We start from the raw sequence: 13,022 nt of genomic DNA, 5'->3' as shown, positions 1-13,022 counted from the left end.
TCTGTAACTTGAAAGAATATGCAACATCTTCCTTAAAAATAATTAATAGACCCAAAAATTTGTGGTGGTGTCTGTATCTGCATTTCCTTATTTCTCCATCATTTTGCTGTGTGTGGGATGCTTTACCAACCCAAATCATTTATTTACCAACAGCAGACAAATCCTACTGATTCTATCTTTAAGTAAAAGTATGCAAGTATTATCAGCAAAATTTGCACTAAGTATCGAAAGTAAAAATACTCAGTATGCAGTAAAATGGTCTCTGTCAGTGTTTTACTTTTATATACATGATGTTTTTAGTATAATTATTGCAGCTGCGGTATGCTGCATTTTACTGCTGTAGATGTTTAAGGTTAAGCTCATTTTTCTGGAGTATTCTCTGTAAACCCTAGAGATAGCCCAGCTGTGCATGAAAATCCCAGCAGATCAGCAGTTCTAAAAAAAAAAAAACTCGAACCAGCCTGTCTGGCACCAACAACCATGACACAGGACCAGTGTGTAGGATTTAGTGGCATCTAGTGGTCAGATTGCAGATTACAAATGCCTCATGACGCTCTCCCCTTCCAAAATGCAAAAAGTCGTATCCAGAACCAGGGTTTGGTTTGTCTGTTCTGGGCTTCTGCAGAAACATGGCAGTGGCCTTCATAGAAGAAGAGCCATACCCTCTGTAGATGAAAACTGCTCATTCTAAGGTAATGGAAAAAAAAGAAGGAATTCTTGTTTTTGGGTGATTATATACTAATGAAACATACTTATAATTCATTATACTTATATATATAATATATTATACTTATGAATATTTTATTCAGTTTCTGCCATATTCTGCCAGTAAATTACTGTAAATCTTAAACAGTGGACCTTTAAATCACCTTTCTTTATCGTTCTCATGCTTAGTTTGAAATTCAGCAGATCCTCTTGACCATGTAAACATGACTAGAAGTATTGAGTTGCTGCCACGTGACAGGCTGATGAGATGCTTGTGTTAACAAGCAGCTGAATAGGTGAAGCTAATGAAGTGGCCAGTGAGTGGATACAGTATATTCATTATGACATGAAAAGTAGTCTATTTCAATCAGATGAGCAGGTTTAATCACTTGACCATCTCTCTCCGAACACTCCACAGATCATAACAGCGACTTCTTTGAGCTGATTTATGATTTATACCATCAGATATCAATTTCATATCCTGAATCCTGGGTCTCTTTTCAGTTACAAACCCACAGTTCTCATGACTGCCAGGAGACAAGCAAATGATCGAGTGTTGAATTAAAGATCCATTCTTCATTTCTGCTTAATTTCATTTACAGAGCCTGAAATTAAATGTGATGTCAAAATAATGTTTATGACAGGTAGCCTATGTTGGCCTTTTTTGTATTCAGCAAAATTGAGACATTTACACTCATTTACACCCTTCGTTTCTTTTAATACTCTTTTAATAAAGTCTTAAAGTTGTGTTTTTGAAAAAAGTAGATCCAAATGTCAATACGACCGCCACATATTTGCTTCAATCCGTTATAATGATTTACACTTTAATTATGTAAGTGAAAAAAAATTAGGAAAGCTCACTTGAAAAACTTGGATTTGATGATTTAATGATAAACTGTAACTTGTAACTTGATTCATACATCCAATAAAAGCCTGTAGATGAAAGATGTAAAATCAAATAACGACAGAGGCTGAAGTGAGTGTGTGAAAATGTTTCTTTTTGTAGATGCAGGAAACACGTCATTGGTGGTATGAAAGGATGCTTCTGTGAAATGCGCCCTTTATGTACCTAAAATGCTCTCTGATCTGGATTAATCTGTCATTAGTGGGACAGACAACAAACACTTGAAAGAGGGAGATTCTTCAGGCTGCTTCAGAAAAGAGCAGCAGCAGACACTGCTGAAACATGGTGGGACATGCCTGTGTTAAACATATAAGTGACTGGAAGTGTCTGGGGCCAAATTATACACATTTGATGATGAAAGAGGGGATAGTTAGACGAGGATCCCTTTGAATTAGCAGCTTCCTCACAGAGAATTGTGTTAATTTAACTTTCTATTGACTGTATCCGCCTCTAAATGAGTGACTTTCAAAGTTTCTTGTAAGAGAAATGATGCCTGAACATTTGGCTGGTTTTATCTTGTCACGAATATTTCTGGAGGGACAGTTTGTGGAATACTCCCCAGGTGTACTTCTTCATTTACAAATGAAACATATTTTGTTAGAAATTTTATTAAAGTTATTTAGAACAATTAGAACAGAGTCTGGTTTGATTCTCACTGGAACCAGTTGCCTTTGATTTTTAATTAATTGTACCAAAAAAAAAACTTAATTTGCAATTTTCACTTGCTCCTGCAATTTTATTGCAAAAAATACCCCAAGACAAAACAACATGCATCACAGTTTTTTTTTTCAGTAAAATCTGCCGTTAAATCAGACAGTTTAGCCTGTAACAATTCCAAAAATCCAGCAAAACCCTGGAGGGACTGATAAACAACACTACAGGTAAGAGGAAAAAAATGTGTATTTATGATTTTGAAGAAGAAGCAAGTGTAGGGACCGGACTCAAAACCCTGTTGCAGATGTATGATGGTGATTTTTCTTCATGGCGAGCGAGAGAGAGGCTTATTCATAGATACCATGTGTCAGTTTGTGTGTCTGAGCAAGAAACAGGGGGCAGGCAGATGTTGTGCATTATGTACCAGTCTACTGCCTCTAAAATTGTTCCGCAAATGAGGATCTTAATGAGAGGCAGTGTTCGTGGGTCAAGGAACAGCCTAATCATGCTAAGTCAATTGCATCTTGTCTCTTTGTGTGTGCGGTTGTGTGTGTGCGTAACACAGTGAGCAGATGAACCAACATTTGTCTGACTGAAGACGAGTGCCAGTCCTCATATTTCTTCATTTTCCTCTCTCACCCTGTGCTCCAAGTCTGGCTGGACACTTAAGTACATTAACCACACAATATGGAGTTGTCTTGTCTCACCAGCGAAACAGATGTCAAACACGCGTCTTTGTTCATTTTCTCTCGCTTTCATCCCTTCCTCAGAGCTCCTGCTGTGGATTCCAGATTCAAAATGTGTTGTGCATAATGTCTTTGACCTTACAACAGATCATTAAAAACATATAAAACAAGGCAAATACCAACAGGGGTAAGGTATAAAGAAAAACAACATTTTAAAAATAAACTGCCGTATAAAGATCAATATCACATCTAAGTGTCGTTTCTCTTTACTGTCATTCGCGTGGCTGTTGATCTTTGATATAACAACAGAGATTTATAGCCTTGTAAAACAGCACTAGCAGACACAGGGGAACCTTCACTCTATGTAGTGCATGTGTCTGCGTGTGTGTGTGTGCATGTAATAACACAATAGCTACACAACACCCCTCCCCCTCATTGATACAGCTGCATGTTGCCATGTCTCTACTGTAATCTTGATACCTTACGACATTTCTCATTTTGTGACATTTTATTATTCCGCATAGATTTCACTGTTTCACTGTTTATTAATCAGGCTCAGTATGAATAAAATATGGACATGACAAAGGCCTGCTGTACGTAGTCTTGTTCTTGAAAAGTACTGCGTGCTCTTCAAAGTCTATAAAATTTCTTTAATGTCATAGAGGCCTTCAATTTCATCTATTAATTTATTTGAATGTTTTATTATAATTATTGTGTCATTTTATTACTCACAAAGATATGAGTGACAATTTTAATTGAAATCAGATTTTATGACAAACTAGAAGAGTGAACTCAAAAGTGCTGATCTCCAATAGGCAACTTGAAAAGAATATTTGGATGTAACCTATTTGTAACTGGCAACAATTTAATTAGTAACTGTAATGTAATGCAGATTTTTCTCATTTGTGTGAGTTTTGTCAAATTAGCACATGAATTCTTCAGTTATGGTCAAAAATTAGTTTTTTGAGTTTAAAGTGACCTTTGACCTCCAAAATCAAATCAGTTCATCCTTGACTCCTGGTGGACATTTGTGCCAAGTCTAAAGAAGTTTCCTCAAGGTGTTCTTGATATATCACGTTCACAAGAATGGGACAGACAAACAGTCACAGTGAACTTGACCCTTGACCACCAAAATCTAATCAGTTCATTCTCGAGTCCAAGTGGACATTTGGACATGGTTTGAATAAATTCCCTCAAGGCGTTGTGGAGACATCACGTTCACAAGAAGACCTGACAACATAATACCTGTGGCCATGGCTGTCACCAGTGTGGAGCCATAAATAAAGGTTCTTCAAGATTTTTCCAAAATTATGAATCATAAGATAAGAAGCTTTATTGTCATTGCAAGGGGTACAATGAAATTCTGTTTGGAAACATCTCTTGTAGCAGCTGCAATGTCCTGGTCATAAAATATAATATAATGTAATATAAATAGTAAAAATAAGTAAGTAAAATAAGGTGCAGTTAGAATCATAGAGGTCCTTCAGCATACAGTCATGAATGTGCACAAACATTATGCAAGACGAGATGCAGACAAGTTCCAGGCCTGTTGATTTCACACACACATCATCACATTATCCCTTCAGAGCTTATTCCTGGTGGAAATATAAATCAAAACTTCACAATGTTTATTTCAAACATGTAAACAGAATAATAAAAACTTGCATTGTTAACAAATCATATGGATTATTTGCTTCCAGTATTTTACATGGGCCTTAATGACTGAATTAAAAATTTAATCAACCCCATCATTCATTTTATTATTCACACCTATAAAACATTACTGTAAAAAGATCTAAATTTGTTTGATACCTCATTAATTTTAGAATTTAGGTGGATAAGATGCTAAAATAGCTTTCTAACATGGCCTGTTCTTTATTGTTTGCCTTGAGAGGCCTAAATGAGATTCAGAGAGCTGAGAAAACAAATGAACCACTGCACATACTATGGCATCATTTCCATCCACAGCATTAGATGATGAAGATTTTTTTCACATTCGTATAAGTCATTTATAATTCCGAGCCAATAGATTTGACCCATGGTTTGGACTTGATCTTAATTGTAGCTCAGAGTTGGTCTTGGTCAGCTAAAGTCTGTTTTTGATGAGAGCCCAGCAGGAGACACGGGCTGATTTAAGAAGTCACCACCAGGGCAGTTCACCAGACTGTGAAACAATGTTCGAGAAGATGATTTTATGTCACGTTCTATGCATCATACAGTAAGAATGGATGCTGTTCTTCGGGATGAATCAGTAGAGTGGAGTTGAATATCAAACCATGCATGATGTTGTCTGTTGGCTACCTGCCTTTGCTTGTGTGCTAGACTGTGTGTCATTTATGTAATGCTTCTTGTCACATGTAATGCTGTGTGAGTTGCTGCCTTTTAACTTTTGATACTTTTTTTGGCACCTTTCCACAAGAGGCTTTTCCCTTTTGCCAGGCTGCCATTGTAAATAGAATGTGTTCTTTATGATGTGTCTGGTTAAATAGTTAAAATAAAGTTAAGATAAAATATGTAGGATAAATAAAAATGAACACAACTAATGTTTTTAATTTTTGCTTCTTGCTGCGACAACCATATTCAACAAATATTTGTATTACTAAATAGGTCTAGTTTGTTCAGTCTGAGGCTGCCATTGTTTTTTATCAAGACCCTCTTGCTCAGTCTGTTGCTGGTTTTATTGTATTTTCATCTAATTTCCTCATGTTAGTTGTTTTACCTTTTTTTAGTCTTTTTCCATGATTATACTTTTGGCCTTATTTTGTATTTTTGCCTATATTGCACAATTACTTATTGAAATTTAAACCTCAAGATAATAGTTTTGTATATGCCCTTCTTTGACAACACTAAGAACAATGGCTTTTATGTTTTTATTTTTTATTCATTGTGTTCTTTTTCTTCAGTGCCTGGGATTGAATGTTCAAGCAAAAACCTCAGCATTAAATTTATTTTATCTTTTTTTTTTTTAAAGACAGATTCTAGCCCTACTGCCTTGACTGGAATGCATTTTCACTCGAGTTATGTTCTGAAATGCTCTCTCTATATAAACTGTATTGATCTGAGTAGGGTATTGTTAGTAGGCTGCTAATATTAGTCCAATAATTAAGCCAAAAGTAGACCTAATCATAGAAAAATGTCATATTAACTGTAAGTTAGTAAGGTAAATTTTCCAAACTGGAAATGGATTACATATTTAATAGGCTAATCTTAAAACATTGCATAAGAATTGTAGCAATTTCATATATTCTCAGTTTGGTAAAAAACAAAACAAAAACAAAAACAAACGTGTGTGTGTGTGTGTGTGTGTGTGTGTGTGTGTGTGTGTGTGTGTGTGTGTCTATTTATTTATTTATACACACATACACATACACACATATATACACATATATATGTAGGGGGTGTTAAAAGTGAGACAATTTAAACAAAAAAAAAAAATCACACTTTTCTTTGATTACACTCTACAACATTTAATTTTGTTGAGGACCATTTGAAACTACAACAAAGGTCTTTGTACGGTTCTCGGACCAACCTTTGACATCCAGTGTAAGGATCGTCGTGCCGTAACTTGACTATAGCCGTCGTAAAATGACGCAATTGCGGTGACGCGAGGGACAGAAACGGAAAACAGCGGGTTTGTTTGAACGGACGAAGGCGTCTCTGTAGTTATTGACAACGCTGTGAATCACTGAGAGAGTTCGTCATGGTTTTATAGAAAAAGCCACGAAGGTTTATTTTAGTGTATAATGACACTCTGCCGGTGAATTATATCGTGACGTTGTTCGGGCGCTGACGTTACGGCGGCAGGCTGTCAACGGCAGTCAAACTGACAACATGAACGTTTAAGTGGCTAACGTTAGCTTAGCTACAGTGGCACTAGCGTTAACTATACTGTGCTAACGCCGTGCTGCAAAGCTTCTGCTACAGTGTTAACATCAAGTTATCGAAACAGGTAAGAGACAAACTCCATTGTGCTTCACTGTGTCATCCTGCGAGTGTGCTAAAGACACGTAAGTTGACTTGCTCCCGTCAGATGAAAAATAACGTTACGGATCCTCCTCGCTTTCAAAAAGATGAACTCGTTCCCACATTAACAGTGTCTTCGCCGATTAAATACGAACCGGCTCATGTAACGTGTGATAACTTGCCATCTGCTACAAGTGTTATTTCTCACATGAGAGACTCCGAACTGATGTCAGTTGTTATTTCTCTTCCTTTTCAGTCCCAAAATGTCCGACACTCGCATCCTGGTTTTGGAGGAGCAAGTAAAGAGTTTATCAGATGAGTTAATGCAATGCCAGGTACGTATGAATGTGTATTCACCAAAGGGATGTGCACACACTGCCTGACTGTGGTCTCTACTATCTGAGGAGTACAGTGGTGGAAGAAGTACTGTGTTTCTACCCCTGTATAAATACTCTGTTATAAATCCTGTATTCAAAAACACTTAAGTATTAGCATCAAAATATGCTTAAAGTACCAGAAGTAAAAGTGCTCATCTTGCAGAAAACTTAATTTCACAGTCTGGATTACAATTGTTGATGCATTAATGTGTTCATTATGTTGTGTCTTGTAAAGGTAGAGCTGTTTTTATTACTTTAGAAATGGCTGGGTAGCTTGTGAAATTCCCTCAGCAATCAATAAAGATTTATCTTAGCCTACACTAAACATCATAAGGTAATTCTTGATCATATTTTCTAGTATTAATACAAATCTCTAGTCTTTTTACAGATTGCAGATTTGTAACAATATTATAAAACATAATATTCTGAAAATCTAAATGTATAAACTAAATGTGAAGTAAGAAGTTCAGTATTTCTGTGATTATGTGAATGTACTTAGTTATTTTCTGTCACTGGAAGAATGTATTATAGTAAACACAATTAGTTATGGCTTGCTTTGATACAGCCTAATAATGTGATAGCATGAAATTGCCCAAGAATGTTGAAATATATCAAGTGAACTGGTACAGCAAATTTGCTCAACAAATGTTGACAGATTTGCACATCACAATTTAAGGTTTTAGGGTTTTTAAGTGTCAATGTGTTTACCATAAGTATTTCACTGTAAAATCAAATTATGTGACGGTGCACTAATGAACTCAAGGTCAACACTATTTGTCATTTTTCTCTAATTAGTACTTAAACTGTTAGTACATAAGCTTTTCATGAGAATGATAAAACAACAAGTAAAATATACTCTTATCTGCTTAAAAAACCTTTCTTGATCATATTTTTTCATGGGCTGAGTGAGTCACTACTATAAACACTTGTGGTTTATTTGGTATGACTACATGTACGTCACAGTTTTCAGGAACTTTTGCTTCTCTTCTGAGTGCGAAGATTTTTTTCTGCTTTCTCACAATTTGTCATTTTATCAGACAATAATTACTCACTTTATTAAATGGGCAGTCCAAACCATTTCTCATTTTGATCAGATGAAGACCTAAGACTCGCCTTAGATCCATACATAATGTATTTTCATTGTGTATTATGATTAAAACTAAAATTATTTCTTGGGCAATGACAGTACATATTATAAGGTACAATAAGTCAGCTGTTTCTGTTTCAGCTCCACTCAAAAGGCATGAAGTCATGATTATATTTTGGAAGTGTATGACTAACAGATGAAATGTCCTCTTCCAGAGTATATTTGAATAAACTGACCCCCCCCCCCCCCAGTTTTTCTATTCATTCAAATAAATCCAAACACATAGTCTAGAAGTTGCTCATGAACACATTTGATAAGCTTTCATCTTCACTTTTCTGAGTCAGTGATTGAGGGAGGTTGTCCTTGCATACTCACCACCAGGTGGTGCCTAATAACATGAGTGAACCCAGCATTTCTCACTTTGCATATCCACAGTACCTTTCTGCACAGGTATGTAGACAGCTCTGGGGTTCAGCAGATGATGTGTTACATTTGAGTTTTTATTAGACTTTAGGTACCACCTAACATTTGGGGCAGGAACATTGGTTGTGGTGTTGTTTGACTGTAACCACATGTGTGCCTGTTACCTTATTTACATAAGATATAAAGTTTAGTTTGACTTTTGAAATAAACTTTTTAGAGTTTCCTCAGAAAAAGAAGTTTGATACATTCATTTCATAAGAAGAGGAGACATAAGGCATCCTTGCCAACTTGTACAACTTGTGTGATTCAACTAACAAAAAACTTTCATAATTTGTGTCTAATCACTATGAGTATGAATAATTGACAGTTAAAAAAAACTCTAGAAGGAAAAAACTACATAATAATTGTGCCACATATATTTTGAGGCCTTATTTTCAATTTTTTTTAAAAAATGTGCTTTTATTAAACAATTTGTTGGAAACTATATACAAGAGAATGATTTTTTCTTCTTAATGTTTACAGTGTTACAGGTTAAATAAATGAATGTGTGTAATTAATAGGGATGACAGACGATTTTCAGCGTTACTGGCCCTGACCAGTGACCGGACAGTGTCACATATCTGTCATATTCTGTGCCCGCCATGTGTTCTGCACGATGGTCACTTCATGTGTGCAGCACACAAACTGACCGTGATATCACACCCACCAGAGCGCTGATCACAGCTACACACATTCAGACACATGCTTGCATGAAGTTGGTGTCAGCGATAGATTCCAAGAACAGGATAAAGAGAAGACAGACAGTCTACAATGAGACAGAGCAGCTGACAGTGTCACAGAACAGCCGTAAACTCTGTAGCTCTTCAGGCTAATGTTAGCCAGCAGCTGACTGCTGTTCACAGAGGGACAGTTAAAATCTGACCTCCTGTTTTGGCTGAAGAATAAACAACCTGTGTTGATGTCTCTCTTAAAACATTTTCTCATCCAGACTCCTTTAACTTCTGTGTCTGCTTTTCTCACGGCAACGTTTTACTGCAGCAAACTGTTGCACCGCGTCTGTCTCCGTTTTGTTTACATCTGCTTCCACATGAGATCATGTGAAATTGTGTCCCGTGAGATCCTGTGAGATTCCATGATCTTGCGAGATCGCATTCCCCCGATTCATAATCTTAATATAAAAATTAGGCCTGGCTGTAACCTGGAGGACTTGGAGAAAATGTAAAATAGTATTTAATGAATATTGAATAGTCAGTGTTTAATTATGAACATCCAATTTGATTCTTGCAAGAAAAGTTGTGAAAATGTTTGTGAATGCTGTCAATTCTTCTTAGAAAGACTGAAAATTGGAATCAGCCAAAATGGAAATTGGCAGGTCAGACAATTAAAAAAATTGGAAATCAGAATCAGCCAAGAAAATTGAAATTGGTGCATCTCTAATAATTGAAATGACAAATTCAGGTCATTTGCCACATACCCTGTCACACGTACAACAAGTACCAAGTGACCGCTCACATAAGAACCCATGAACAGTGTTAACTATTGTGCATCACTTGAAAATGTTTAGGTGCTGGAAATCCCTAACAAACTTGAATTTAAATGTTATGTTTTCAAGGTTTAAAAAGTATTTGGATTTTGGATAAAGTGCTTGAGACTAGAAATTATAGTTGCATTTCTTTCATGAATAGGTTGCTTTTTAGATAAAGATATAAAACATAAATCAGAGTGAGTCTAATTGCTTTTGCCTTATGCACAAAATATCGATTAGCATTGCTTACAACTCTGCATGTGTGGCAACAGTTAGTGTGATCTGCCAGTCTTTGCTGATGTGTGGCCTCTGATGGAACAGTGAGTGGGAGGCTAATAGACAACAACATGCTGGGAGGACGCGTTTTCAATGATCGCTGGCTTGGAAACAAAAAAAAATTAAGAAAACAATGAAAAGGATTGTATTGAATTGAAATTATGTGTCTTGTAATTGTTTGAGTGATTGATTTATGTTGTCTCAGCCAGGTTATACAGCATGCAAAGTTTACTTACAGACAGGTGACACATTTTGCTGCAACAACCTTTGTTTTCTTTTTCTTTAATTTGTCACTTTTCTGTACAATTCTGTTACAAAACACAATTTTGGTTGTTTGGAGCACAATGATGTCAGATTTAATGTGATGAAGAAATGAAATTGGGCCAAATCATTTCAAGCATATATGTTTATTAAGGTTGTTAAAAGTATCGATACTTACATGCTTTTTAAATGCTACACATTTAAGAACAAGATGATGATGAACATTTTATGGTGACGAAAGTACTGAAGCTAGAAATAAAACTGATCAAAGTTGTCATTCAAGTCTTTGGTTCAGTTTTTATTGTCCTGTTGGCTTGCAGAAAACCAGAATGGAGTGACTTTTTCTGTACTAGCACTGTATGTAGATTGTTAAGAATCATGGAGTATCCTTTTTTATACTAGTATTTTACTGAAGTTTAGAATTCTGGTATTCTGATATTGTGACAACTCTAATATGAATATAAATCATTTACCAAAGCTGAAAGGTGCTGGGAAATGTTGAAAATGAGCTTTAAAAATGGTCTTGAAAAGGTGTGGGAATGCTGAATTTTACAAGTTGTATATCTTTCTGAATTTTATCCACAGTACTGAGTAGGGCTTTGTCCTGCAAACATTTTGACCAGGAAAAAAGAACACCTTTAGGGTGTAATACCTGTGTAAAATAGTATCTCTCTGTTGTGATGCACAACATTATAATACTACTAGTTTACCAGTGATACTTTGTTCATTTCAGCTTGGCAGTCCCTGCCATCCTGCTGTACATAGAACTGATGTAGCGGCCGTCCCTGGTGGTCTTGTCTAGCGAGGAACATCAGTGATTCTGTCTGTCTAATAGGGACCTTTAGTTGTGCAGTGTACCATTTAAATAGTGGCATTTGAATACCATTGATGTCTTAAGTCTCTGGCAAGATGTACTTCAGGACAGCCATTAACTACAAAGAGTCTCATCTGTCGGCCAGCAAATGTTCCTCGTAGACCCTGCTAATTTTATTAATATGTGGCTGGATTCCAGTGGCTGTCTTTCGTATGTTTAGCCCATGGTGTTTCAGTGGCTAGATTCAGGATTAATAATTCACACGCTGATCATCAAACACACATTCAATGCATCTTTAAGTACACATACGGCAGAGGAGAGGTCTTGATGAGGGTCCTGACAGAACACTGTCTGTCTGTGGAACGGCTAATGGCAGCCAAAGGCCAGGCAGAGGGAGACCACCTATTTCAAATCAGCCGTGCTGCTTAATTTCATCGTTAGTTGCATTGCGGGGCTGATTTGGTGAGATCTCTATCCCCCTTCACCCTGCTCCCACTCTGTATACACACGCACACACACTTACACACAGACGCATACAGAGACAGAGATCTACAGTCCTTCCACTTTATATGTTCAGCTCATGGTCTTATCAAGGTCTGCTTCTGCCATTTTAGTAAATAATTGATTAGACACTTTTGAAAAGGGGGTTAAAATTCATGTACTAATTGGAGACCAGTAGATTCCAGTGGGAGGGATGACTTTTATCTTATGATGATGTGAACATAATTTATCAGATAATTTTATATTAAGTCGATTTGGTATAATTCTGTCTTTTAATGTCAGAAAATGTAGTTTTTAGATGTCCCTCATTAAATGTAATGTAGCTTAAAAATGTTTGAAAAACCAGCGAGACAATTTGAATTGGAAATGTGTCAGGGGCTGGCTGGGTTTTTCTACTTGAAGATGACTCTCTCTGTCATCAGTTTTGAGTTTCTTTGGGGCTAGTTACTTTGGAGCTGTGGTGGAAAACATATCCGGAGCGCAATTGATTAATAAAGCAAATGCAAGCTCGACTGCTGTGTTTTGATTTGGATCCCAGCTCTCCCCAGTCATAAATAGTGCATAATGACAAGTGTCAATGCTTGCTCCCCTTGAGTCGAAGGTCACATCTCAGTGATGAGGATTCCTGTTAAAAGAGGCTCATGATTAGAGAGGGCAGGCCAGATCAAAAACTATTTTGTACAAGATATTTAAATTATTGATTAGCTACCCCTTCTGTCGTATGCTAATGTCACTGAGCATCCTATTTAATTTTTTGTTTTTCAGTGAGAAAAGCTGGGATGCGTGTGTGCTTTCCTCGTAGGCCTCGCTGCATTTTGAGACAAATTTATCAAAAGCTATTTATCT

General features: G+C 36.5%; 1 protein-coding gene across 1 annotated transcript in view; it reads left to right on the top strand.

The window, feature by feature from the left end:
• Positions 1-6,558: 6,558 nt before the first annotated feature.
• The window catches only part of cntln (centlein, centrosomal protein), a 132,474-nt gene continuing 126,010 nt past the window's right edge, over positions 6,559-13,022 (top strand). The window contains exons 1-2 of the mRNA XM_084715207.1: positions 6,559-6,898; positions 7,169-7,247. Coding sequence (XP_084571333.1) covers positions 7,176-7,247 — 72 coding nt within the window. The 5' untranslated portion in view covers positions 6,559-6,898; positions 7,169-7,175. The remainder of the gene's footprint in view (positions 6,899-7,168; positions 7,248-13,022) is intronic.

This window comes from Lutjanus erythropterus, chromosome 3 (genome assembly GCF_056507025.1).
Source record: "Lutjanus erythropterus isolate fLutEry1 chromosome 3, fLutEry1.hap2, whole genome shotgun sequence".
Classification (NCBI taxonomy): Eukaryota; Metazoa; Chordata; class Actinopteri; order Lutjaniformes; family Lutjanidae; genus Lutjanus; species Lutjanus erythropterus.
The sequence above is the reverse complement of the archived record's forward strand: the minus strand, read 5'-3'. Positions and strand labels throughout refer to the sequence as shown.